This window comes from Rhipicephalus sanguineus, chromosome 11 (assembly GCF_013339695.2).
Source record: "Rhipicephalus sanguineus isolate Rsan-2018 chromosome 11, BIME_Rsan_1.4, whole genome shotgun sequence".
Lineage (NCBI taxonomy): Eukaryota > Metazoa > Arthropoda > Arachnida > Ixodida > Ixodidae > Rhipicephalus > Rhipicephalus sanguineus.
Window position 1 is genome coordinate 33,863,310 of NC_051186.1, and position 22,873 is coordinate 33,886,182.

General features: G+C 44.5%; 1 protein-coding gene across 5 annotated transcripts in view; it reads right to left on the reverse strand.

Moving 5' to 3' along the window:
• The window catches only part of LOC119375522 (uncharacterized), a 45,877-nt gene extending 23,247 nt beyond the window's left edge, over positions 1-22,630 (reverse strand). For 2 of the 5 annotated variants that reach the window (XM_037645713.1, XM_037645717.2), the window contains exons 1-8: positions 22,532-22,630; positions 14,292-14,336; positions 13,249-13,302; positions 11,049-11,111; positions 9,350-9,409; positions 7,321-7,356; positions 5,570-5,605; positions 5,191-5,217 (exon numbers count right to left, since the gene is read on the reverse strand). In XM_037645713.1, the coding sequence (XP_037501641.1) occupies positions 5,191-5,217; positions 5,570-5,605; positions 7,321-7,356; positions 9,350-9,409; positions 11,049-11,111; positions 13,249-13,302; positions 14,292-14,336; positions 22,532-22,610 (400 nt within the window). In that variant the 5' untranslated portion in view covers positions 22,611-22,630. The remainder of the gene's footprint in view (positions 1-5,190; positions 5,218-5,569; positions 5,606-7,320; positions 7,357-9,349; positions 9,410-11,048; positions 11,112-13,248; positions 13,303-14,291; positions 14,337-22,531) is intronic. The other 3 variants (XM_037645714.1, XM_037645716.1, XM_037645715.1) reach the window with 3 other exon arrangements.
• Positions 22,631-22,873: the final 243 nt, after the last annotated feature.

Genomic DNA, 22,873 nt, shown 5'->3' on the forward strand with positions numbered 1-22,873 from the left:
AGATATGAACTCGCCCTGATCTCCGCCGCGTACGGCGTCCAACTCCAAGCATTCCGCAATGCTTCAAGCCCGGACAGGAGGCGCTCTACACCATCGAGGCAGAAATGAACTTGGCCGCTTCTCTCCGGCTTATAGTCTAGTGCTGCTACTGCCTCATACGTGCCAGCGCATCGTCTTGTTGCTTATTTTGTTTGTGTTCGTTTTTTGCAGCGCTGTTTCATCGTGTTGCCGCATAAACGCATCCCTCCTTACGTTTGATAAACGAGTAGTTTTCGTCGCCTGTAGTGTCAATCGCAACTTGCTTTGTATTTTATTCAACCCTCAAATTTTACTCGTTTCATGTGTAAGTGCGGCATTGTAATATGCGCTGCTTATTTCCTGACTGGTTCTTAGTGCCGTTCTGTTATACTCTTTAGCAAATAAAATATTCTTTACCAATGAAAGAGAGACAGAAAATATATTATAAGGCATAGAGGGTGAGCTAGTACACCCCTGTCTGCTACTCTGCACCGGGGAAAACGCAATGGGGGAAAAAGAGTGATGACCGAAGTAGGATGATGAGAAGAGGATTAGGTAACCCGTATATACATAATAAGACACGTTTGCTAGCGTAAACAGGACAAGGACGCTAGTAACCATCTTTTATTATGCTGCCCAACTAGCCCAACTGTCCGTCTTAGAAGGTATGTACCATTTTCATAATTGTTCAGCTACCTTTCCTGCGATGCAGTTAGACCAATTAAGGACAGCTAGTCACTTCTTCAAACAGAGTGTTCCAGCGCGGTTTGCGTGCACTGGGACGCGGAAAATGTAGACTCGGTTCTCTTGACACGAACACGCATAATAGACAGCACGTGCAACCTTGTCTCCACTTGAAACACGAAAGTGGCTGCCATTAGTAGAGAGCAAATGTAGCGCAGGAATGCGCACTCGCGAATTGTGAAAAGGGTCCTAAAGATCCTGTATGTAATCCGCAACTTTACGCGTTGGTTTACCGAACGTCTAGCATCCAGTGCATTAATATTGAAGAAGTGACCTTGTAGCATTTAGTAATACTGTATGGTCGCATATTTAGGGAGAAAGACGGCTCTCAGCTAGAGGCCCCCGTCTTCTGCTGTGACAAGAAAGAAGGACAGTCTCGAAACTTAGGTTGTAATATCTGATACACTAGATAGCGCTCGCAGTTCAGGCTGTACGCACGATTGAAAAGGTGCGAGTGGCGCCGTGTTAAGGCAACGATCAGATGAAACCTGTGGAGTATACTGGCGCAGCTGCTGCTTATTCTAGGCGAGAGGCAGAAACTCATGTCACTCTATTTCTCGCAGTTGCCTGTACCGATGGTCTGTTTGAGGCCAGTATGCCTCTGTGTAATCTCTGCACGGGTGACCTCAAGGAAAAGATTATAGTATATATAGGGCTTCCACGATATCTAACCGACAAACCGAGAAAAGATGCCGTGCTTACGAGAGCGAGCGTCTTATTTAATTCCTCTTCCTCCTCGTCTCTCTTTTACCTTTCTCGGTATTTCCTCACCCTCCGCCACACTGCATGTTTCAGCTGCAACTTTCCAACCAGTGTGGTCCCCGAACGCGCCTCCGGTTTCGATGAGCTCGAGTAGGCAGGCGAGAAAATACGACCTGCTGCCGAATAGTCCAGGGATGATGGCCACAGATGCTTGAATCCGCGACATCAACCAACGAGGATGGGCTCCTTGTGTCCAGTGTTCGAAAGTGGGAATTTTCGCACACTGGACTTAAGGGGCCCGTCCCCGACACTTTCGAAAGTGGGAATTTTCGATCGTCAGCGCGTCTGATAAAAATATTTGGGTCCATATTAAACACGAACGATGCCTCTCAAACAAAGAGATATTGGTTTTAAAGCACCCACAAAAAATGTCGATTAATCGATTAATCGATTAGAACATTCCACCGAAAGCAATTAATCGATTAAAGGCTAAATCGATTAACGATTAACGATTAATCGATTAAAAATTTTAATCGACCATCCCTACAGTAGGAACTGCAAATACTGCCTGGAGACTGCTGACGCCCGGTAGCACGCGGTAACGGGCGTCACAACCCAAGTATCCCGCCTTAGACGAGTAGAGCGTGCAAGAAAATCTGGCAGACCAGTGAGAAGCGTTGCTGACGCTACTAAATACAGATTGTCACTAGCGAGTTTTAGTATACCGGGAAGCGCTTAGGTTAGCGTTAGCGTGCGCCTCAACGCAAACGCTAAAGCGGAACGCGCTTCGGGTCAACTGGTGGTCTTTTAGTACAGCGGAAGGAATTCCCGCTAACGCTAACGCAAGCACATACGGCGCCATCTAGACATAAAGACACCAAGTGCACTGTAGAATCCACAAAAGTGCCACTAAGTTGAGCTGATCCTAAGTCACCGTTGTTGTGCCTCCATGTCGCGTGTGCAGAAGTGAAATGCACACGCATCACGCATCAGATTCATGCACTACCGCGAAAAACTAGAAGGGAAACGAATCTTGACATGTCTCGGCTTGACTTGTGGCCGTATCTTGGAAAGAGGCGACTCAAGACAGCGTCGCCATCTCTGCGTGGCTACAGAAAACATGAGCGGACCTTGTAAACAAATTTTGTTAAGCCTTCTTCACCGCAAATCCACCTTGTATTTCAAAAAACGGAGCTATTTTATCGGCGGTACGCGGTTCACGAAGCCTCGTTACTCAATTCTAAATCAAATACGAACATTATCTGGGAATGAATGAGTTTAATAATGCAGGACGATCACTAGAAAGATTCGAAGTGGACGGCTCTCGCTTCAACAGACACCGCCATCTTGACCTACCTACGGGATCTCTTGGGTGCGTTAGCGTTGAACGCTATATTCCAGAAATAGCGTTCGTACGTAAGAGCTCGGGCTACGTTTACGTTCTGCTCATGCGCGGTTAGGAGCACTCAACGCTAACGCTAACGCTAAATTCTTGCGTTTGCTGTTTTCCGTAATACTAAAACTCGCTACTAAAGGCAACTGAAAAGGGTATCATGAATGGGATTAAGCGAAGATACAGCGCCTCTTTCCCCAAGTAGAGAAGCTTTTGAGAGAACATGGATGTTATGAGGAGCAAACTGTTGTTTGAAGGCGAGGGTGAGCGTAAAGTTAGCGGCTGCGAGCTGACCTGTAATTCAAAATTACATGCCCAACTGCCAAAGAAAACACACGTGTTCTACTAAGCATCTTGTACGCTTTGGAGAATGCAAAGAAGCCGTTGTGTATTTGTTTCCTTTGACATGCGGCAGCATATATGCAGGACAGACCGGGCGTTGCCTGAACGACAGCCTCAGGGAGCATTCGTATAATGTCCAGGGTAGTTTAGAGGGTCACGTGGCGGCGCAATGCCGAAGCTGTGGATGTACGCCTGAATTTGTAAAATGTGCAGTGCTCTACACTCATGCCGAGCAAAGAACACGAGAAATAATAGAAGCAGCAGGTATGGCCAAACTTGTTTATCACCAGTGTATTAATGTGCCGTCCATTTCCTTGTGGAAGAAAGAATTGTGCTTTCTAGGTGTAGCACGTGATAGTGTAAGGTGAAGTGCGGGTTTTTAGTTTGGATGTACCTGGGTGCTTTTTGTCTTGTAAGCTCACTAGTTATCACTTTAGGATGTCGTGATTTGCGGAAACGGAGGGGCGCAGGCGGCCGGTTGCCATTTTAAATATGCGTCAGAATAGTTAATTTCAGTTGAATGTTAGCGCTTGTGTGTGTCGCAGTTATTTCGTACCTTGTATCTGAAGTTTGCGCGAAAGAAGTATCAATGGATTACTAACTAGCCCAAACATGCACATTGCAGACTGCCCTTCTGTGAGAGAAGTAGCGCCCCCCCACCCTCCGTCCCACCAAGCACTGTAGCAAATGTGATCCTAAGCGCGTACGCACTTCTGGAAAAAGGACCTCCTTCGAGAAATGCTTAAAGCTACGCCGATGATTTTTGGCTCAAGGACGAGCATCGATGAATACAAACAGATATGTGGGCCCTTATTGATTCGGTACTACCCGTGCTTGGACAGCCTGCGTCCTTTGAACAATGTTCCACGCCGTTGTTAACCTAACTGTTCTTAAGTGTAACGTAACGGGTCAAATTGCGCAGGTGTATGGAAATACCTGTAACTCCTGTGGTTGCGGATATAAGTTCAGTGGTCCCTGAACTCTGGGCTTTGATTCGGCCTTCATAACCACCGCCAGCTTTCACTAACGCTCCTAGAGACCTGCTGCTTGTTTCGGGAAACTGATACGTCAGTCCTATATTACACGCGGTGACTGCATCCGGTTCATGGGGTGTCACAAGCGCAACAACAATAACAGTAACTTCTTTTATTGAATCCGTCTCAATTCGTCGCGCATAACAGTCTCGACTTATAAAATTTAAATATGAATATTCTACGAGCAGGTCGGGTATAACCGAGTCAATTTAAAGTGGAGGAAACTGAGAAACCTATCTGTAGTAAGCACTTGCACATCGGTAAAGAATTTCATGGTAATACAAATATTATAAACAGAATGAACAAAATGTGAGGAACATCGCATACTGTTTTCAAAAGAGCTTATCAAAGTGGAACTTAGAACGACAGAAAGTTCAGCAAGCTTGGGGGGATTCAGCATGAAAGAAAGTAAGGAGTGAAAATTTTCCCAATAAAAGTTGTTGCAAGTTCGGCGTTCGTACTTACCGTTTTTATTGCGTACATGTGTTTCTTGCGCTGCATTGTCTCACGATTATGGACCAACACGCCTCTATAATAACCTTCGCGAAAGGAACGGGAACGAACCAACAGAAACACCGTCTGTGTTGTCTGATTGGTTCCCTTCTCCTGTGTATGTTTGCACGGCTTGCTATCTTCTACGATGAACTTGTCGCTTAAATACTCTAACGACATTCGGCTGTAAACCAAGCATTATCTTATTGCTTCCTACCTATAAGTCGATAATGTAAATAGCGTCATGAATGTCATATATGTTAAGAATGCCAAAGTAGATGGTGTATAATGTCTGCACTGTGCTGGACAACTGTACTTCAAAAATAATATGTGACAACCAACTGCCACAATATCAGATGTGAATATAACACGTCCGACACTTAGGATGTTGGTTGCCAATATCATTTACCGGTCAGGCACATGGCTCCAAACCACACGTCCAAAATGTCGCTCTCTCATACTCACCCATTCCGCCCATCATTCCTGGATAACCTACAGCACCAACAAATGTACATAGTGGATATTACTTATACGTCTTATAGTTAAAAATAATCACATGTTTCATATATTTTACTCTAAGTAAGCAGCTACGCCACAAATATAGGACGTGTTATAACGTTCCTGCTGCTTGGGCATTTAGCTGTCAAGCATTACTGAAAACGGTAAGCTGGAGAATTGTTAAGTGAACATACAAGTACTTTGCGATGTGAGTAGCGCAGTCTTGTGCTCATTTGCTGTGCTCCGTCCGGATCACGCTGCCCACATCGCAAAAACGTGTTATTTGCTGTTCTGTTATACCGCACCAAATCATTCGCCCAAAACAGAAGAAGTTTGTTTCACTCACCCATTCCATTCATCATTCCCGGCATACCTGCAGCCCCTATAAATATACACGAAGCGCCTTTCTGATAAGCACTGCAGTTAAAAAACAATCTCAAGTTTACTGTATTTTACTATAAGGAACAGTATGCTCCAAGCTTCGGACATGCTGTAACAAATGTGATATCAAAGCAGTTATTTGTCAAGCATTATTTGCTGATTGCATTGATTATTTGCTGGCCAGATATACTGCACCAGACAAGACGTGCGAAATTGGATTCTCTTATATTTACCCACTACATTTATATTTACCGGATGGCCTCGAGGCCCTATAATTAAGCTGTAAGTACACCCATAAATAAACATGAAGTACCTGACTGATCCGTGGTACAGTCGAAAAAAATTAGAAGTTCCCCATATTTTACTCTTTGTAATTAGCTAGACTATAAATATAGGTCGCGTTATAGCACGTCCGTGATTTGGGCAATTAGTTGTGAAGTGTTATTTGTTTGTATTATAGATTGCATCAAGACACATGATCAAAATATGATTTTCTTATACTACCCACTCCGTTCATCATTCCAGGGTTGTTCAAGCCTTCAGCACCTATATTTGTACATAAAGAACTTTACTGATGCGTGCTATAGGTAAAGCGCGGAGGCAGGTTTCGTGTTTTTACTGTAATTAGCTTTCGTCAAAGTACACCAAGTGAAAAGGGGTAGTCTATGTGACCGTGCATTTCGGAGCGTCTATGTGTTCGTGTTGAAGAAATGCTATAAGCGTAAAGTCTGACAACTGCCGATAGATTATTTCTGCCGCTGCTTGTGCTTCATGAGCGACAGTCACTGTTCCGGTGAGCAGCTGCTGCTCAATCAAGGACCGAAAATTTACAACGTGCGATGCACGATGCCGAATCTTGCTGCGATATGTGCTAGAGACGTCTACGCTTGTTCACGCGCCAGTTTGACGACAAAATCAGGAACATGCGCATTGCTGGAGCAACACATTCCTTTACATGTTTTTCTGAAAAAACAGAGCTGTGGTGATGGCTTGTCCATTGCAGGTCATAATTAACGTGGCAGTACGTGCTTTAAGTAAATTTTACTGCAAGTAAGTGCTGCAAAACAACTTTTAGGCTATGTGCACTTGCTTATTTTTGTAATACGCATTGTTTACGTAGTAGAAACATTAACATAGCACATCTGTACCGATAATATCAATGCAACATGCTCCTCAGTGACAGCTGTGAGTCTAGGAAGTGGTGTGCAGCCCTATTTTATATGTGACATGCGCTTCGTGTTCGAATAATAATTATCTTTAGAACGTCAGATCACACACTCATGCTACTTCACATACGAGATGCCGGCGCGTTCACTGAGGCGGCGAGGAGAATGTTATAATTGTACCGTGTACCACCTTAACAAGTGATTTGGATCATTCACAATAAAAGATTCTGCATTCTTTCGCACTGCTTCATTTCTATCTGAAGGGAAAGTAACAATAAAATATTGAAGTACCTTCAGTTGGTTCCAATAGGCAGAAAAAAATATTGTGCGTGTGCGTGTGTGTGTGTGTGTGTGCGCGCGCGCGGGCGCGTGCATGCATGTATCACAGTAGGTGTCGTTAGCCAAGCTTGTAGAACACGTCCAATGGCATAACATAACTTCTGGCTAAACCGGTGTTTCTCACGAATGTAGTCGTCAAGAGTACAATTTAGCAACTACATATCACAGTGGGTGGAGTTTATATTGATAAGAGGACCATAGCTTCACTCACCCGCATCTGGTATTCCATTCAGCCGAAGTGCGCTCGCTTGGGGGTTAGTTTCCGGTCGTTGTCCAAATTGCACAGAAAACGCATGTGAGTTACACGTTACTACTGGAACATTTGGAGGGAAATATATTTTGCACTCACTGGGACAAAAACATTGAAATTGTTGACATAATACCAAAGACTGCTAAGTGATTTGCGGTTACACTTAGATCCACTCATTCTCAGCCTAAAAGATTCTTTCCACAGAGCCACAGAGCCTGAACAAGCAAGAGTAATAAAACGTTACCGTTAACATGCCAGATATTTTTTATTTATAGCCTCCCTTCAATAATAAAATATCTGTAATCACTATTTATTCCGATGGCATTGAAATGAATGAACCTTATCTCACTAGCGATCCGCTTCTTTCATTTAGTTTCGATAGTCTAATCTTAAGGCTGCCGATTTCAAGCTGAAGGCACCTTTAGAGATTTTTCGGAGCTTAGCGTTAAGAAAAAATTGCATCACATTGACCACAAATGTTGAAACTTTTGAGAAACCACTACAGTAACGCAATTGACGGATTCTGGGTGTCACGTTGACGTATCAAGCATAGGCATACCTGTACAACAAAGTGCCTCCTATCCACAAACTGCTTTGTCGCTCTTTGTTGCAAGAACGATGATGGCGTCAACTCGCCCTTTCCTAGCCCTACGAAGACGTCTCAGCGCCTATATCTAGTGCATTCCACCTTGTACCCCTTGTGAGCGCAAAGCACGCCCCTGTAATATCTGCTGTGTAATAGCATATGCGAGATCTAGTTACTGGGGCAAAACAGCACACTTCACTCTGAAAAAATTTAGTGCAGAATACATTTTCAACTTCAAACAAGAGATTTTAATACACAATACTATTTATCCCGATCATTCTGCAGTTCTATATCTGTTAACCTTCACTTAACTCACGTGTACAAAATTAAGTTGCACTTGAAGCACCAAAGTAATTAAAGCCGTAAGAAATGTTAGTCTATAGAGATACTGTTGAAATTTCTTGCCACAAATTCGCCAGGGCATTTTTTTTAGCATGATAGCTTCTGTGGTTCTTATACACGCTCAACTACTTGGCGCCTACGTATCCGTTTCATTGCGATAGCAATTATATGGACAGTCTTGACGGGTTTTCGCCGTCACCGTCGCCGTCATGTCCCTCCCGTATGAAGTGCAAATTGATAAGATCTCCCAGCGCATTGTATGTTCTACCGCGGGTAAAAGAGCGCGAGCGGGGGCGACGAATGCCGCCGAAGCAGAGATCAAACGAGCCGGCCCATTTCCGTCGCTCAGAGGGTACATGCGATAACATCACCCCTCTCGGGAGGCCTGCCTTCAAAGCATACAGTAAACGCCCCGCCCATCTTTAACGAGCATGAAAGACGCATACACCCTCCGTCGCTCGAAGGGTGCACGCGCTAGGGGGGGGGGGGGATTGTCGCGCTAGGAGCAACTTTGAACTTTAAATCCAAGGGCGCGGTAGCGATCGCTGGCGAGCGCGCTATCTCGACAGCCATCACAGCGGGCGGCTCGTATACCCTTTTACGTGCTGCGTTCTCAACGCGAAGTGACTATGCGGAGAGCACCTTTTCCTGGAGCGGCCGTATTCTCTTACACCAGCGTGTTGTATTTACGTGAGATCGGATACAAAACAGTTATCTGCCAGCCCCACTTTGTGAAACACTACAATTTGTTGCTGTCGCATTCATTACTTCGGCCTTGCGGTGAAACTGTGACTTTTTTGTCTATTCGTTATACGACAGTTTTAATAGCACATCTTCCAAATGGAAATGACAAAAATTCCACGCAGCGACGATCACCTTATAGATTACGCACTTGGTAGAAGTATGCAAGTAGAAATGCAGGCAAAACGCCCAACTGAATAGTATATGAATCCTAAGTTAGTACGCGGTCCTGAATCGTTTGATTTCTAAAGGAACTTTTTTCAGAGCGTAATTCGCAGAGCATTTTCCTTTTTCTTCTTAATACGCACGAGCTGCACTCACCTGTAGTCTCAGTTTCGCCAAGCTGCTGTCCAGGAGCTGGCAAAGGAAGAATATCGTTGCCTGTAGGTGAAATAAGTTGTACATAGGACATATGTCTGCGGTAATAAATTTTATAGCAGGAACGCGGGTCAGGACTACTTTTGGTGAGCAATAAAGTACATAAAAGGATTCATAGTTCGATTAAATTGTTTTGCATATTCATAGAGAGAGAATAAGAATTCCGGCATATCCCACGCAATGTGGGAATGCATCTCATGTGAAGCAGCCAGCAAATAGCTGCCTATGCTGCCCTTTGTGTTTTCCCTGAAGCGTTACAAGAAGAATAGTCCGTTGGGCGAGTTGGTAATCTATTGTCAGGGAAACTGCGGAAAAAACGTGGACAAATAGGGGGAAAGAACAGCACAAGCGCACACTAGCAACTGAAATGTTTATTGAAAACGCGCAAAATATATAGGGGAAAAACTACGTGAGCATGATTAAACAGCAGAAAGAAGTTACATGTGCGCATCAAGATAGCCAATCTCTGCTTTGTGTAATGCTACGGAGGGCTTGGCGACACAGCTGTCTCCGGCTTTGAAAACAAAGTAGGCTTCAACAAGCTCACGTGCCGGACGTTTTTTGTGCCACGAAAGAACCTTAGTTTCCCTGAAACCCGGGCTGCGATTGGATTGCCTGTCATTACCCTGTCATTACACTGCCATGATTGTAACTGCCATACTTGACGGCCACGCAGAATGCCTGGGTTCGACTCTGCCTCCAATTATGTTTATATTGTTTGCATCCGTTAGGATTTCCTGCTCACAGGCAACGCCGCCAACGCCGGCACCGGACTTTGTGCGAACACGGGCTCCTTAAAGTTATCACGTTAATATTCCTAAATCTATTCTTGCCTTTCCTGGGTTGATACAGACAGTGAAGCACACGTGGCGCATACCCGCGTTCCCCGGGCCATCGTACCCGGGTATGCATCACACGTCAGTGTGCAAATTGGTTTCATGACGTACGCGACAGGCATGTAATGTTATTCATGTACCTGTCAGTCAGGTACGTAAATTCATACCCTCCTAGCAAATCTTGGTATATACCCAGTTATGGAGGCAACAGTGAGAGCGCCCAGACGTAGGCAGATAGATAGATAGATAGATAGATAGATAGATAGATAGATAGATAGATAGATAGATAGATAGATAGATAGATAGATAGATAGATAGATAGATAGATAGATAGATAGACAGACAGATAGATAGATAGATAGATAGATAGATAGATAGATAGATAGATAGATAGATAGATAGATAGATAGATAGATAGATAGATAGATAGATAGATAGATAGATAGATAGATAGATAGATAGATAGATAGATAGATAGATAGATACGTTGAAAATGCCTTGGTTGAATAAAAAACGCTTTGAATTTAAAATAGAAAAGCGAAGGACGAAGAAAGGTGTAGACATCACCGTAACTCTTTACCTACATGATAAAAGTTTGCTAGTCGAGTTTCACTACGACGCTAACAACAGAAACTCAAGCGAAATTAGCCCATGCACTCATAAACGTTTTATGAAATGGGCGGCAAACATCCCAGTGCATTAGACCTCGGAACTCAAGTTTAACAAGACATGTGACAAGACATTCGGCCAGGCAACGAACGTAACAGCACGATTCAATTTATCATGAAAGTGAAATGTTCACTCACTCTCAGTCTCAGTTCCTTGAAGATGTGGTGCAGGCTTCACTGGAGAGTTGTTGCCCACTGTCTCTAATGCATGTGACAAAAAGGACGAAGTAATGTTGACACATTATCCATCGATCATAACGCACATGGTTTCTGAATCTCAGTGAAAACTGAAACTCTGAATAATATTGTGACACAACATATACTGTTGTAATTGCTGCACCCAACTAGAAGACCACAGCATAATTCGTGATTCATAAACTGGCCGCACTTGCATTGCAACAGCTATTTATCAAGCTTTGGTGCTCGACTAGCAGGCTTTTTCTGCGAAATTTTATAGCACTCTAAAAGAGCCAGAAGAGAAAGAAGCGACACGCCTCTTTCATGGATCTTTTTACGATGTTCTTGCAGCGGCTCGCTCACACATCAATTGCCACAAGATAAGGCTTTGCGATTCCTTGACACAAGAAAGTTTCTCGAAGGAGTACAGGTCTGTTGCTCATAAGAACCAAGGTCAACAAGTTACTTTCATTCTCGTCAGGCCGCTCCAGGTTGGTAAAGAGAGGCATCGCGAAATTAATCCTAATTATTGCTTTTCGGCGCTCATGTTCTCAGAAGTGTTGTTTCGGGTCCTGGCTCAGGCTGATCGCCCGTCAGAGTCCAGTATTCCGCAGTATGAAGTCCACAAGTGTTGAGGATTGGGCGAGTTGGTTCGTCGTACTTGGAATGGTATAGCGCATTACGGGGAAGAAGAAACGGCCTAGCAGACCGACACAAGAGGACTAGCGCTCTGTCCTCTTGTGTCGGTCTGCTAGGCCGTTTCTTCTTCCCCGTAATGCGCTATACCATTCCAATTCCGCAGTATGCTATCACAGGCGTGGACGAAGGTCTGGTTCAGACCGTCGAACGCGCTCGTTTATGCTTCGACGGAAATAGAGGGGATGGAACAGGAATGTACAGTAATGTGGTACATTCACGATATCTCAAACACGCTGAATAAAAGTGGCAGTAACGCAAAAGTACGCCATCTCTTCAGAGTCAAACAAGCTGTCTAATCAATATAAGGCCCGCTGTTGTGTATCCCATAATCCCAGTTGCCAGAAAGAACACAAAGGAAGCTTTGGTCTATGTGAAAGTAACATTGTGTACGAGTTTCCGTTGTCTTGTGGTAAAAAATGCGCTGGCCAGACTGCACGGTGCGCAAATGATAGCTGCATAAGATGGCAAACAGTGTGCGCACTGGAAGCAGGAGCCATGTGGCTTTTCACTCGACGCTTAACTCTTGAAAGCTTTTTTCATTCGTGTTTTCGCAAATTTTCTTTTTGGGGTTGTGAGCCCTTCCTCTTTTATTTTACAACTGGCATAAACCCGTCAGACCTTGGGGTGGTGCGGGCTACCCCCACAATATTTTTGTTTGTTTCTGTGTATGTTGTACAAACTTAGCAGGAACTGTGGGTGATATGCCATATATTCGCAGTACACCGTGATGGGAAGAAGCGCGGCACAAACAACACGTGAGGTAAACGAAGCAGCACATGATTGCCAGAGTGGGGGACATGTGGGTCAGCGGACCTTCAATCGCACTCGAAAGAACAACTTGATTTTTAAACCTGACACGGAGGCCGACTCGAAGGTGATGAGGTTCTAGAATTGCCGCTTTTCTTAGTCTTGCAGCCACCATTTTTTTCGCTATATTTTTTTATGTTCTAAATTATATCTTAACTATCTAAGCAGTGGATCATTGCTGCCTCTCATCGTCTATGTTCTTTGCGCTGTGCTTTAAAAATCAAAGCATGAATCAGCTGTCTAAATTGTTCTCTTAGTTTTTGAAATCGCAGATAGGTAAAGGCAAAACATACAGTTCCTGCTGTCTGTAACCTAATACGCAGTTTTACTCCTAAAGTCCAAGTTGGCGAGCTGTTCCAAAGTATTTATTGTGGGAGTGCATATTTTTATCTCTTACCGCTTAAACATTTACTGAGAAATTACAATCACATAGCAATATGATTGCAACAACACACAGTATGTTATGGCTAAACATGCCAAAGGAACGCGTATAAGCACGTGATTTTCATGTGCATAAAAGAAATGCAAGTACCTTTCAAATGAGTTTGCACAGTACGGCACGCTTCATGGGCACCTGATCTAATGGTAATTCATATTGCCGTCACTTTGTTCGTGAGGGGCTCGTACTTATGAGAATATCGTTGATTGTACGCACCTGGTCCTTTTGGAGTCCTCTTGTGCGCCCACCTGTCTTGTTTACGCATATTCCCTGAAGTATGAATAATACAAAACACTTTTGACAGATTGCCTTTATAAGTGAGGGACACCGTTCATGCAATGGTTAAAGAGCATGCGAAGACACCCGCGTAGCTTTAAGATACTTATTATAGATAGACGAAGCATCCCGCTAAAGCGGCTGTGTATGTGATTGGTGCGCTCTTTCCTTGGGGCACTCCGAAGGCTTTGATGCCGCTTTCCTGTCTTTACGGTCACTTAACCAGTGAAGCTGTATCACAACGCTTTGACTTTTTTAGCGGACGCAGTGTTTGTGCGGACTGTGGGATTGAATTGGGTGTTTGACGTTATAACGTAGCGTGCATAAAAAATTTATCATAGTTAATGTTTTCTAAGATGCCGGCATGCACCAGATTTCAGGAGCACTAGGGCCGCAAGTGGAAGACCCCTTTACCACTTGTTGATCAAGTGTTGGTGTCCGTAGCCAATATCATGTTCAACAAGTTTCGGGATGGTAGAGGAAAAGGACATACAATGCAGAACACTAGAAAGCTATCATTGTATAAACTGGCACATAGCTTGAATAGTGTAACACAAGAATAAAACCTCAAACTAGCGTTCTCTACGCCCGCAAGACTGAGCACTAGATGCCTGCGGTTGACAATATCACTGAGTCAATCAATCCGTGCATAATGATGCCAATAAAGAAATGTAAAAGCACTGAAAATGTCGCGCATAATCTTTCTTTTAAGTGGGGGAAGTCTCACGTTTGATGCATGGGTATCTGCACCAAAGATAGTTTGATGGAGCGCGGTTACAGTTTTAAAAGTACATACGAAGAAGGCGCAGCTGTGCAGTGTCATAATCGCGCTCTGACGAAGGTAGAGCCGCCTGCCGTTAACGTTGGTGAAGTTCTATCTCGCAAGTATGTCGTCTTCTTCCAAAACCGCATATTCCACAGGATGGGTTTGCACGATATTGATGTAGACTTCAATTTGATACCAAAATCGATTGAATACTTACCCACGTAATGGGCCCCTGGTTTCCCGACAACATATCTTGCTTTTCCTAAAAGCACAAAAAGTATCCAGTGACTGTCTGAACAACGCTGACATCGTTTCCATACGGGATTATATTTACATGCTCCTATTGTCTAAGCGTTGTGTTGAATTATACGCTTGGACAGCCAAGTCTGAATCGCTTCCAGAGAACACTTAAACGATTAGTCACTGAAGGCAGGACAGGTTCAGGCGATATATGAAAGATCGATCTTGAAAAGTGAGAAACCCTGTAAGTCAATCAGGCAACACTCATAAGAGATAATTATTTAGCCTTTTTTATTGGCAGCTTAAGGGCTGTCTGTCACCATTTATTCGTTATATGTGTCTACAATGTATCGCTGGTCATTCACTATGAAGGGTCTGTACCTCCCAACCATCACCACACACAACGAGCTTTGGGAGAGAGCCCTGGCCAATGGCAACCTCGAATATCAGCTAAAGCTGGTGGCGATGACCATGGATGCGGTCTGAGCTGCCTGTACCAGCGTCATTTACTAAGGACACATCTCTTTAGCCTTATCCTCAAATAAAGACGCTTATTTTCTCTCTCTCTTTCTCGGTTCTGTCTTCGTTCTGCTGCTGCCAATGAGGTTGCAGCTACAATTTTCGGCTTCAAAAGTTCTATTTCGCTAGCAGGAAAGTGCGTAGGCGTTAATTCGCTTAAATTTAACTTGCCGTGAGCAGTACGGTCGTAGCCGAACACTGGTGTTTCGAAATGTCATACGAAAGTTAAAAGCGTGCATGAAAGCACGTGCACTGAACAGCCGATCTCCCATACACACAGCCCGTCTTGAAAGCCAAAAAACAATAGAAGCAACGTGTATACATCGTATACCACTGAAGCAAACAAACAGTTTTAGGAACTGAGACCGCCTCGAAAACAGATATTCTAGGAAGTGGCATGAAATCCGTACAGACGTGGGTATAAAATGGAGCATTATGTACGCTCGACGACCGATCGAATGGAAGCAGCAAGGAAACCGAGAAAACATTCTCTAGAGAGAGAAAAATACTTTCCGCGACATACAAAATAAAGTGTCTAAATTTACTAACACCTCGTCCAGGTTTACATTTAGCTACAAATATAACAGACTTCACAATGCAGTAAGTATCAGGTTCACCCTCAATGCACAAGACGCTTGTAATCTTTACACACCTGCCAGCGCACCAAAAAGATGCCTCTCCGTTAAAAAAAACTGCTTGCGACAGTCGCTTCAGTAAGGGCGCTTAGAGAAGTGATATGAGCGTTCCCCATGAGGCACAATTACTGGCATTCTTCAGCGGCTCTTCAGCTTCAGCGAAACACAAGCGCAATCATCTCCCTTTGGCGTTTGCACAGCTTGACATGTAAGCCGGACATAGTATTCGAATGCTAAACAACCGATGCGGTTGTTGAAGTAATGGCCGTGTTGCGCTTTGTCTCCCTCTGCTAGATGATGACGCACTTCTACAGTCTTGCGTGATTTGAAGGTTATCGCGCATGCGACAGCCAAGAAATAGAATAGCGCCACGGCCCAGAATCCTCTTTCAAGGAGAGGGAGGTATCAGGCTAGCTTCCGTCACTATGTTTTGCTGCTCCTTAAGCTGTTGTCACTTCCATTCGAGGAAAGCACTTTTTCATTTGTTTCTTCTATTTTAAAGGTCAACTCCGGCGATTTTTGGCCATGTCAAAGTAATGGTGCTTTTATGTTCCTGAGACGCTCCTGTTATGGGCCCGATAGCAGAAATACTCGGCAAATTGGAGAATAATTTTAAATAAGCAAAAAAGCGCAACATAGAAACCGAAACCCAACCGAGTGTGCTGTCAACGTATGACGTAGACGTTGTTACGAACGAACCGGAAGTCGTGCAAGGCATGCCGGTCACGCCGGCGCGGAGTATGAAAACTGTGACAGCCGGGACGACCAGCGAAGCGCCGGCCAAACCAACGCTGTCTGTCGCCTTGTGCACAGCAGACGCTCGCTGTAGCGGCCGAAGCGCCGAAGTTAGCGGTGCCCTCGGCTGCGTCACTTCCGCCGCCTTCCCAATACTGACGTCACAGACGCAATGTTGCCAATAATTGTGGGAAGCCAGGAGGGCGTTTGCAGACAATCTTTAAAATTCATTTGCAAACAATCTGCGCATGTCTCAAGCCTGTAATTTGGCATAAATGACGGAAACGTGCAAAGGAACGTACCCAGCGAATTTCATTGAGATCCATCGACCTCGAAAAATCGCCGGAGTTGGCCTTTAAGTCGTCGAGGCACTTGTCTTACGACAAGTGGTCTAGGATCGCATCGAGCGTTGCTGCAGTTATACCCTCCTGCAAAAATCCTTTGCACGGATTTATTCGCGTGCAGAGACGATATGACGATGCGACGTTTATATTTTGTGAAACTTAGCAAGTCGTTCAACTGAAGCACCGCCAAGGAACATCTTTACCATAAACTTCCCAGAAATTTCGTTATCGGACGCCGAGAAAAGAGCCAACAAAGTATACGCTTGATCGCACCGAATGGAAAGCTTAAAATAGAGAGGAAGGACGGTGAGTTCCCCGTGAGGGTGATTGCTGCAGCATGGAACAATGGACGAGTAGAGTGCATTAGAACAGGGTAGTGCTTGGAGCGGCCGCAGCACCAGTATACAGAAAGTGGAGCCCAAACACGGTCAATTCGCTTCTGGCACGGCGATCGGTAGTCTGCAATGTGTCGTCGTTTGAGAGTTCCGCGCGGCTCCGCCGAAGTGGGGCAGGAGTAGAATGCTCGCTTCCCACTTAAAAGGTCCGGGTTCGGATCGCAGCTGTAGATGGTGGGTTTTTATTCTTAGTGTCACCTTTACATAGCTGTATTCGTTTTTCTTTATTTCTTAGGACTAGCTTCTGTTGCTAGGTGTTGCTTCAAAAAGTAACGTAAAATCTGAAATCTCGTTTCGAATCTCGTATTCGCAAAAATCTCGGAGGCCATACTTTATGTTTTGATTGAATCTCGGGCGGTGGAGCTGCAAATAACTGCGCTCACTCTCAATTTCTTCTCTCTTAGTTCACATTTTGCGTTATCTTTCGAAGCAACACGTAGCAACTGAAGCTAGTTTTAAGAAACAAAGAAAAATCAATACATATATAAAAAGTGACACTAAGAATAAAAACCCACTATCTACAGCTGCGATTCGAACCCGGGCCTTCTGAGCGGGAAGCGGGCATTCTACCCCTGCCCCACTTCGGCGGAGCCGCGCGGAACTGTTAAACGACGACACGTTGCAGACTACCGATCGCAGCGCCACAAGCGGATTGAGCCTGTTTGGGCCTTTTTAAAGCTCGTTCCGAGCACTCCCCTTTTCCAGTACACTCTACCACGAGTGAGAGAAGGAGACGAAATCTTGATTTTCACTTTCCCCGAAACTGGCCGCTAGGCCTCTGGTAGGCTAGGCCAGACTACGCTCACGCGATAACCTTTCAAATTGAGCTAGTGTTTGGACTGCATCAGCCATGTTTTGTACATGAGTCGCATGTAACTGCTGATGCAGTAAGCAAGACCACTTGCTAAATGCGCTCGAGCCACCACAAGTCAACCATGCGGCAGTGCACTAAAACATGTTTGACGTGCTTCGTAGTCGTTGCAACGAGCCGCTTCGCCGATTCTTCGCTTGCCTGAAAGCGGCAACATCGAGTGCGCCGCATCTGCCCTTACGATTGCCGAATACAGACGTGAATGCGACCTGCGGGTGAGCAATGTTCTGCGTGTGGCGTTTGTTCACCTGAATTCATTCGCATAGCAGCGCTTCTCGTTAAAGATGTCTGGCTTAAAAAATAATCTACAGGGCTCTCTTTGACCTTGCTGGTCCATATTCAAGCTCAAATTGACGTTATGCTTTTATGCATATTGTGACGTGGCTGTGAAGTTGACGAAGGCAGCAGTCGGCGAGTTATAGACAAGTTTTTATTTGGGTGAACTGGTGCCCGGAGAATGAAAATATAACGTGCAAGCGATTCACACTGTAAACTGATGGCGGCGTGAACAGTCGTCAGCCGTCCAGTAATCTGATCATCTGCGGAGCACGTCGTCTTTTATAAAGCAGCCATAGAAACTTCCAGCATTACCACTGGTGCTCGCGTAAGCTCTCACATAAACCTGACTATTCGCGCCCTGCGCTTATTCTTAACAGAATCATCTCAAACAATCGCGCAGCTTCCCAAGCATTGCGGCGCGGTTTGCGCCAAGCGTTGCTAACAGTTTTTGGGGCTGACACTCGAATACATCAAAATTAACTTTATAAACACGCGTGACAATATGCACAATTGCCGGCAGTGGTACCTCCGCATCAGACTGCTCACAGGATGGGCGCTTTGAGCTGATAATTATCACATGTTGTTGAAACTGAGTACTCGTTAGAGGCGTCTTATGTGATGCGATAAAGGAATAGAGAAAGAAAAGGGCCATTTGATAAAGGCCTTCACTATTCGAGAAAAACACCTATTTTCATTATTTATTTTCGGTAAAACACCCCCTGCCATCAAAATTTCGGGGCTCCCCCCCCCTCCCCCTGGCTACGGGCCTGGCTAGCGCGCATTGAGGTACCCAACGCGCGGCGCAACTGCAAACACGGATTAACGAAGTTGCACGCATGTGGGCAAACAACGGGGTTAGGAAGCTGCTGAAGGAAGCGCTTCCCAACGTCTGTGCTGAGGAACGGCCCTACTGCACGGAACAAAGCAGTGTTGCACCCAGCGCGGCGGTGGCTGAGGCTGCGCACTAATTTATGATGCTCAAGCACAGCGCGTTTTCGTGTTAACCTGACCAAAAGGTATATCTGCACCAAAATAAAGCAGGACTGGTCATCGTGAACCAGATTGCGCTACTCGACGCTGCGCTAGTATTACGGTAACTCTAATAATCGATTTAGGTTTACAGCTTCAAGGAAAAACAGCTTCGGCAATTAATGTTCTAACCGAGTTGCTGGCCCAAAATGACTAGGGCATGCACTATATATATATCCTAGAGCAACTGCATGCAGGTGTATGGCACTAATAATAATTTATAATTTATTTGCAACTTGCCTGTGGCTTGAACACAAAGCGAGAGGGAAAATATTGGCTCTTAATTTTGTGCTCTTGCTTCTTCAAATTCATATTGCTTATTTTCAATAATAGAAAATCTATCTGGTCCTAATGTCGAATTTTTTTCTAATTGTCTTCAAATTTGGCGCCTAATTTCATTGCGTGGCTACTACGGGCTGCTTTTAGCTTGAGCTAACTGATATATTGTAGGGCTGATGCACTCTCACAAAATAAGAAAAACAAACACAAAAGAAGACAGGACAGGCGCTTTAGTTTCCTGTCTTTTGAGTTTGTCAGTTTTGTTTTGGGTTTATTCTCTTGTGAGTGTGCTTCAGCGCTATAATACGTCAGTTAGCAAACGCTGCTTGCCCCGCAACGCGTTCTTCTAGCTTGAGTTCTAGCTCTTCTTCAAAACCCTCTACACAGACTAAAGTGTGGGTAAACATCAGACGAGGAGGACGATGATGGGACTAGCGCGCTTTGTGCGAGCGGCTCGTGTGTCTCGCGCTTGACTTAGTTCGAACGGCCAGCAATGGACGCGTCGCAACTGTGCTCCGAGGAATAGACTCGCTTTGTTCCACTTTTCTACGGCGAAACTTCTTTTGTTCTACACTGCATCGGACAAAATAATTTACACCAAACTTGATTTTAGCCATTACCGTGAAAAATCTTCAATTTGAAGGCATCGGTCGCTCACAACGATGTGTGTTTACCACCCTTTGTTTCAATTTGCATTATTTTTGTCCATGCGGAAATATCCCCCAATGCGGCATTTCTAACGTTTCTTGGAAAAAAAAAACGCTGATTCCTTCATGAGTAATATAATCGCATTGTTGGACAAGTGCACATAAGTTAAAAAAAAATACCGCGGCAAGAAATAAAGTGGTAACGTCGTGATAAAATTCTGACCAAGTTAACCCTTTGACACGCTATGTACACAATTGTGTACGCCACTTGTTTTTGCATTTGTAATGACTATGGGCTAAGGGAGCGCAAAATACATTGAGCTTTGGATGAAATGAAGCTTCTGCATAATAAATTTGTCTTCACTTAACTTCATTTTGCAGTGTAGTGTTGTATATGATCAATTTGCTGAAGGCACTACGCTGTTCGGCGAGTTCGACGTACGCCTTCCCGCGAGCCACGTGAGAAGGATAATTTTTTTTTGTGCTCCAAATGGACATTGCTTAAAACGAACTTGCACTATATCTGGCGTAAGATTTCATTTTAATAATGCAAAAAAGTAGCATGAATGACTTCAGAATAAATATATCTTCAATTACACTGGAATAAATATTAATTACTATAACACGCATAAATTAACGCATTATCACATTATTACAGCGAAAGCTCTTATGAGATCACAGCAAGGGCCATTTTTGGCGCCGTAGTTGTCCGCCGCCGCCGGTGTCCGTAACCACTATCGCTCTAAATAAGAAAAAAAATTCCAGGATGGAACGAGGTTCGAACCTGGGCCCTCTGCGTGGGAGCCCATTGTTCTACCTCGGAGCCATGCCGGTGCTTGAAACTGCTTTGCAAAAAGACCCTATACAGGCTTCATGCCGTGAAGGAACCACATTAACATATGCAATGTTGTGTGGAGAAAAGTAAAATAACAACCAGGGCGTCACACAACGCGAATTCTGTAACCAGGCGTCACACAATGTGAATTGCGCAACGAGTAGGTTGTTGAATGCTTCCAACCCATTACAAAAGCCTCTGCGATAATTCTTCATCGTCATCAGCCACAGCATCAACAAAGTGCACATAATGCTTTACAGGTGTTTAGCAGGTACCACAGTTCTCCGCAGAATGACGAAAAATTGCATAGTGGCTGCTTCCCTACTTCACAAAAATTATGATGATTTATAGTGTAGTGGGTTCCTCGCAAGTGCACTTCTATTGGTTGCCAAGGAAGTCCATGAGGCTCCCATGATCCATTTCCCCAGGGGCTCAATAAAGTTAATTCCCTCTCTTTATCTCTTTCTCACGTTAGCGTGTTATTAAGGGTGGTGGGAGAGTGAAATAACGGCCGGGCGTCACACATTGCGAATTACGTAACTAGTGGGTCCTTTAAAGCTTCCAACCCATTACAAAAGGCTCAGTCATATTTCTTCATCGTCATCAGCCGTCGCATAAAGAAACTGCACATAATGCCTTACAGATGGTACCTGGCTTTCCACAGAATAACAAATAATGTCGTGTTGGGTGCTTCCCAACTTCACAAAAATTGATTTATGGCATAGTGGGTACGTTGCTAGTGTACTTGTATTAGTAGCCGCAAGAGAGTTTATAACGGGCTATGGAAATGCCGCTCTTCGAGCTTTCGCTGTGACTGTGCTGCGCTTTCCGCGCAGGCCTGGCTTTTTTTTTTGGTTTCAACAGAATATCGAGGGCCTTGAAGTAACGTTGTATCAATGTGACGCATTTACAGACAGTTCTTCAAAGGTGGTTAACGATATCAGGTTTTGCATATCAATAAATAGCAGATGTACGAGATCAAGCTCTCCATATGGAATACACCAAGTTGCCAATTCAATCAGCAGGACTATCCGAACTCTTCGCTACGTTTTATAATACCGACTCCACTGAAGATAGGCAACTTTGAATTGTCCGTTGTGGCTAATAGCGGCTTCCACGAAGTCATTTTGTCATTTTTGTTTCTCGTAGAAATATCGCCAACAGCGCTCTTTGGGATGACTGCGGCAGTAAGTAGACCCTTCGAAATATATTATGCGACTGTCCTCACTGCAATGTACAGAGAAAATCGCTCGAATCGATCTACTTCGGATCGCCCATACGTACACCGATGGCAGGACAGAACCATCCTGGAATTTTGCTGTGCAAAGTGATGGTGACGAAGACACCGTTGAAAAGTTTAAAGGCGACAGTCTGGCACAAGTGACAGTAGACATTTTACCGTGAATGACGAGTGATGTCACATACCGCATGAAAGTGACTGACTCTCACGTTGATTATGTCTCCCCGTTTCCTCTCCCTCAGTGCAGGCTAGCACACCGATTATTCGTAACTGCTCAATCTCCCCATCCTTCCCATCTGTCCTGTTTCCTCCCTTCCTTTGTCGCGGTGTCTGTGCGTATGCCTAATTCGAAGCTCAAGATATCTCAGTTGCGATTGTCATCGAATAAACTAACGCAAACTGTGCTCACCCTTAGCTCGAGCGGATGTCGTCTGTTGAATTAAGATGGCGGCAGCGAGTAGAATGATGGCAACAGTGGCTGCCTTCATAATGTTTAAAGAAATGTTCAAGCTAGTGTCCTCGACAGCAGAGTTGGCTTCTGCACTCATATGTGTAGAGCTCATATGTGTTCTTCGAGTTATTGCGAAATATTACGTCAAGCCATTAACGGAATATGCAGATGTGGCGTTTAGAACAACCCTTCATAACGTATAGTCATTCGAGAGCATGAATTGCTATAATTAAATCGGATATTCTGCTGACGTGTCAGACGACGAATATTGCATTTGACTGCGCTTTCCATCTCATCAAT